At 40.2% G+C, this 5,939-nt stretch overlaps 1 protein-coding gene across 1 annotated transcript in view; it reads left to right on the top strand.

Annotated features, from left to right (window-relative positions):
* The window catches only part of hs3st2 (heparan sulfate (glucosamine) 3-O-sulfotransferase 2), a 19,638-nt gene extending 14,357 nt beyond the window's left edge, over positions 1 to 5,281 (top strand). The window contains exon 2 of the mRNA XM_031862327.1: positions 3,968 to 5,281. Within this exon, the coding sequence (XP_031718187.1) occupies positions 3,968 to 4,586 (619 nt within the window). The 3' untranslated portion in view covers positions 4,587 to 5,281. The remainder of the gene's footprint in view (positions 1 to 3,967) is intronic.
* Positions 5,282 to 5,939: the final 658 nt, after the last annotated feature.

The raw sequence follows: 5,939 nt of genomic DNA, 5'->3' as shown, positions 1-5,939 counted from the left end.
GTGTGTGTGTGTGTGTGTGTGTGTGTGTGTGTGTGTGTGTGCCCCATACAGTAACAAAATTGGGTTTTCATAAATGATTGTATAGTTTTGAATGAGGTGTTTCATTTTGCAATAGATCTAAGGTGTTCTGCTACTTAGGTGTGTGGTTGTATGTGTAGTGTCAACAAAATGAGCCCTGTTTTCAATTATAAAAACTGTAATACATTAAAAGTCAATGTCACAGAATGGCAATGTTTACATACACTAACAGCAATAATTGTGCAATTAGAGCATCAAAATGCAATACTGAAGCATCCAAACAAATTAGCCTTCAACCGAGTCCTCTCATTTGACCAGGAGCGGGTCTCATCTACAGTATCGAGCTGATCTTTCACACCTGAGTTCATTTTCCCGAAGTGATTAAAATGTCACAGCCAAGCCAGTAATGCATCCTGACTTAAAGTTTCACCAAGGATTGGGAAGAAGACTGTAAATTACCCCCAAGGAATGTAGCATTGACTCTGAGTGAAAAGGTGGTAATCAATCAGAGCACTTCACTCAAATGTCAGTTAATTAAGGTGCGTGTGTGTGTGTGTGTGTGTGTGTGTGTGTGTGTCCCACAGAGCAAGATGTTCATATTAAAGTACATTTTAAAGTTTTATTTCCTCTGATACCTGTATACTGATAAATATGCTAAAGTGTCAGAAACTTTGGTGATTACCCTCGAAGCGATTCCATTGGTATTACAATCATGTCGATTTTCTAAGTGCAAATAATCATTACCGAGCAAGGACGGAACAGCTTTCAGTGAAATCACCCACTGCCATAAAGATCCTCAATTTTATCTTTTGCTTTCAGATTTCTTGAGGGCACGGGCAGAAAAAAATCCTGCCGATTGGTTGAGACAGCTGCCTCAGGTATCACGTGTTCCCCTCCTGGCCTGAATAACGAGCAGACACATAAATGAGGCTGCTGCTGCTGCCAGGTGTCTTTGAGTGAGCGAAGAACATGATTTATCAAAAATAATTAAAATTAAAATTAAAAAGTCTGCACGTCACTTGCATTCTGTTACTTTTATCACATGGCTATTAAAGGTTAATAATGCGGCACTAAAATCAGGGAAGGAATGGCGCATGTGTGGATGGTGATTTTGTGATAACATAATTGAATATGAGACCCAACTGCCAAATTCTAGTTTGAATAAATGTTTGTAGATATTACAGGTACACCTTCATTCTCCCCCCCACCGAGCCCCCCCCCCCCCCCCCCAGTGTTCCAAATTAACATCACTCCAAGACAGGCGACTTGGAAGTTGTTATCCAGGCTGCTCCCGCCGACATGAAAAGCATCCCTTCTGAACAGCCCTGATTTCAATCAAAATAAAGACGAACATCCTTTGATCATTGGATCGCACCTTGTTTGCCTTGGCTGCAGTTAGACAACCGAGGACACGGAGGCTATAGGTATCAGCTTAATGAGCCACGGGGAGAGATTTGAGTCAGATGAAGCACAGCACTGCTAATATTTCTGTTTCCATCGAAACCGTTTGAGAACAGATACTGAAGACACAATGAATGCATCACTACGACGGTAAAAACTTGTCCTCTGCTTTGAGTTATTTCAAGAGAACTACTCTCAGAAGAAGATACGTTCTGTGAGGAATTATTAATCCATCATTGACAATAACCTGCATTTACACTGTGGATCTTCTATATTTACTCTGACTCTGACAGTTTCATGTTTACCTCTCACACTCCACATTCCAAATGTTATTGGAAAGAATGGATCAAATTCTGACGACACAAAGAGTAATTCTTACTTTCCAATGATTGTGTACGGGACAAACATGTTCTTATCCAGATCCAAATGTCATGTTAATAACACCTGATGTAAAACGGGTCTTAAGTATGTTCATTCAAGTCAAAGCCTTTGGATATCTTTCGTAGGGAAAATAACAGCTCAATGATTTATTAATAATAGTCTTTTCATTTTTTAAACCTTATTTCCATCTTGTCTTTTATCAGTGCCTTCGGTGCTGTTTAACTTAACATGTAATTTAACCGCTGAGACTCACCGCTGTAAAAATCAATAACTCAACGTAAGTTAGCAAATGTTACAGATTCTTCTGATGGCCAGACCTACTTTGGTTTTCATATTCTGCATCCAACCAAAAACAGAGAAAACAACAGTATGAGTGGAACATTGCGGTGTAAAAACTCTCCTGCTGTAACATCATTAGCTTTTTATGAACACCTTATTCCCAGTATCCTCAAGCTATGTGTATTTATGCCGACAGAATACTGCCATATAGGGTTGTATAACCAACAGCAGGCAGCTGTGTATATACTACTTTAAGCAGAACCATCTGCAGCCTTTCACTGTATGTGTTCACATTGTCTGCCCAGTTCTGCGGTATGACAAGTTGCAGTCTTGAACCGGCGCGTACAGGGTCCTCTCATCTACACAATCTTCATCTCTGAGCATGGTGGAAATGTTTGGAATCGACAAGCCAGATAACGAAGACTGCTTTCCTCACACAGCCACAGATTCTGCAGCTCAAGGAAAATGGCTGCAAGTTGTTATGTGTGTGTGTGTAGCAAAGCTGTTTGCTTGAAAAGGTGCTGTTCTCATAAAAGATTAATAGTTGCCTTGTGGCCCTGAGGCACCCGAGCCAACAACTCAGGATTCATAAATAAAACTAAATGGATCAATATTTCCAAGACTTTAGAGGTAACCTATGGCTACCTCTAGCTTTAGAGAGAAAGCTTTGAGAAAGGTTAGCTTTTAATCGAAGCCCTCCCCCAGTAATAATAAAGGAAGTGTGGTATTTGATCATCAGAACTACACAGAAATGTACCTGTAATCTATAAACAGATTCACATGCTGTGAAATTGAGAGATTCAAGTACTATATCCTCTGTAATCATAAAAGTTCAAATAAACCATAGCACAGCTGACGCCACAGCGGCGTCCTTTTTCATTCCTTAACAGGAAACAGGTGACAAAGTGTGGATGAATTGTGGCAGAGCCATTCATTGTCTCAACAGCCAACATCAGATGCTCATTTATCAAGTTTTATTGGACCAAAGTGCCAAAGCAGAATGACATATTACACTGGGAAGGAAAACCCACACGACAAATGTGACAAATAGAAACATTTGCCTGTAGTTTGCAAAGCCATTATCTTGGCAGCATGATGATGATAATTATGATGCATGTTTTGATTGTACAAGCTGTCCTGTCACCTCATCTAACAAATATATATTCACATTGTGTTTATTTGGGCTTTGACTGCAGGTATTCGGTACTCTGTGGATGTGCGATATAATATATGCATACATACAGTTTGCCATTGAAAGTATTTAAATCATAAAACTATATTTTCTAGTGTCTGTAGTACCAAGATTTTACACGTTGTACACCAACCCCTGCCGAGGCCGAGCCCTGAATCCAAAGCACACACTTTGTGAGTACACCTCGATAGTGGGCTTCTCTTGCTGCTTCAGAGGGAGAGACAACAGGTCCTGAGTACATTTTATATTTGAAGTACATTTTTCAAAAAAATACTTTTGTGATTTGTCCGTCCGTCCTCCCGGTCCAATCTCATGAACGCAGGAACAGTAATTTCCTCAAAGATGAACTGGTTATATGTAAAGTAATTATACTTTTCATTAACAGATGTTAACATTTTTCACTTACAGATTTCCCTTTAAAGTTGTTTTTGTAATAGCAACATTTTGACTGATTTGCTCATATTTTTGTTCTTTCTTTAACTGTTGTATTTCTGGTCAGACACTAAATGCCTCAATATGATGCATAGTAAATGTGTATTCATCACAACACACGTGGTTGTTTTGAACTTGATATTTGTGATACAAGTGGGGATTTGCTTTCCATTGACTTTGACATTTTTGTGTACACATGCGACAGAAAAGTCAACTCTTGCTGACTCATCTATGTGTGTTTTATTCTTTCCTTTCTCTCCCAAGGGGACTAATGCCTCGAACACTAGACAGCCAGATCACATTAGAGAAGACGCCCAGCTACTTTGTCACCAGAGAGGCACCCAGACGCATCTCCAGCATGTCCCACGAGACCAAGTTGATTGTTGTGGTGCGCAACCCAGTCACAAGAGCCATCTCCGACTACACACAGACTCTTTCCAAGAAGCCCGACATCCCCACGTTTGAAGAGCTGGCATTTAAGAACAAAAGTCTGGGTCTCGTCGACTCTTCCTGGAACGCCATTCGGATCGGGATGTACATCCTGCACCTGGAGAACTGGCTGCAGTACTTTCGCCTGTCACAGATGCACTTCGTGAGCGGGGAGCGGCTGATCACGGACCCGGCAGGGGAAATGGGCCGCGTTCAGGACTTTTTAGGACTGAAACGAATAATCACAGACAAGCACTTCTACTTTAATCGATCCAAAGGCTTCCCCTGTCTGAAGAAGCCGGAGAGCAGTAGTCAGCCGCGCTGCCTCGGCAAATCCAAGGGCAGGACTCACGTACAGATCGAACAGGAGGTCATAGAGCAGCTGCAAGAGTTTTATAGGCCATTTAATATCAAATTCTTTGAAACTGTGGGGCAGGACTTCAAGTGGGAATGAGAGTGCTATACAGAAACAGAGCTGTTTTTAAAATGGCTAGAGAAACATAGATGAGGACACCTTCAGCAAAATGTTTAAATAACAAGTTTATTGAGCTGTCTATACATTGAAAAATGAATATAGGAGAATATACAACTTATTAGAATATACTCTTATAAATGGTTTTACATCATGATGGGATTTTGGTTGGTTCAATCTGATAACAAGTGCCATTTCTTTGAAAGATATATACAAAAGTCACGTTTCTTTCCCGCATACAAGACATATGAATTCATCAACAGACAACCAGCATTGATTCATTAACCAAGTCATTAACCAGCAACCGTCACAACGCCTTCCTGTCATTAAGCCATGCCAGACCTACACTAATGACATCGCTAGAATATTCATTCCTGCTCTGAATGATCCGCCGGCTTTCCCGTTAAAGTGAGCTCTCAACATCAAGTTGCACCAAAATGTCAAATGAATAATGAAATCAGCCTGGCAATTATTCTGCGGAGAAGTGTTCCTCCTTATTGTTGATGAAAGGTCAACAGTGGCAGGTTTACTGAATACATGTACTGTAACTGAAAAGGAAAACAAGAACAGCTATATTAAAAACAGATGCTATAACTCTGACAAACTTCAGCGCTTTCTGTGTCAGTATTTTTGTTGTGATCATCGAAATAAAAGGTAAAAGTCTTGAATTCAAGTATTTATTTGGGATATTTTGTGTTTTTCTTGCCTACACGTGAGTAAAAGTAATGTTTTCTTCTTATGGTGTCAACCCTGTCTCCTACAAAACGATGTTCTCATACAACTAAGCTGCACTCTCAATTCGGTTTAGAAGGAATGGTACCTTCTCTTGGATTACAGCTGCAGTTATAAACAGTTTGAAACACGTGGTTATACATTGAAACAAAACAAAACAGAAGAAAAACTATTTGGTTAGGTTTAGTAAAAAATATCATGGTTTGGCTTGAAATGAATGTGAAATTGAAACAATACAAAATGACTTGGGTCACACAGGACACACACAGCAGTCTCCTGGGTGGAAGCCCTGTGTTTTTTGACCCATCCACCATCTTGACCTCCTCACTGTGCTGACTTCACCGTGATGCATCAAAACCAAATGTAAACCCCGGCAATGCAGTTTCATTATATGGGAACAAACCCTAAAAAACACAGAACTACATACAGACTTCAGGGCACGACATTCACTCTCATCTCCGGTCCAAATCTCAAAGATAACATACTAGTACTAAGAAAGAGACTTTGTATTGAGCCTCTTGGAAGATAAAACGTCCCTCACCAAATGCTGCCATGCATGTCACTGATCTCATTAACTTTCAAGATTCCTCTGTTGATAGATGT

Source organism: Anarrhichthys ocellatus, unplaced genomic scaffold (genome assembly GCF_004355925.1).
Source record: "Anarrhichthys ocellatus isolate YVR2014 unplaced genomic scaffold, GSC_Weel_1.0 scaffold26, whole genome shotgun sequence".
NCBI classification, from domain to species: Eukaryota; Metazoa; Chordata; class Actinopteri; order Perciformes; family Anarhichadidae; genus Anarrhichthys; species Anarrhichthys ocellatus.
This window is presented reverse-complemented; position numbering and strand designations above follow the sequence as displayed.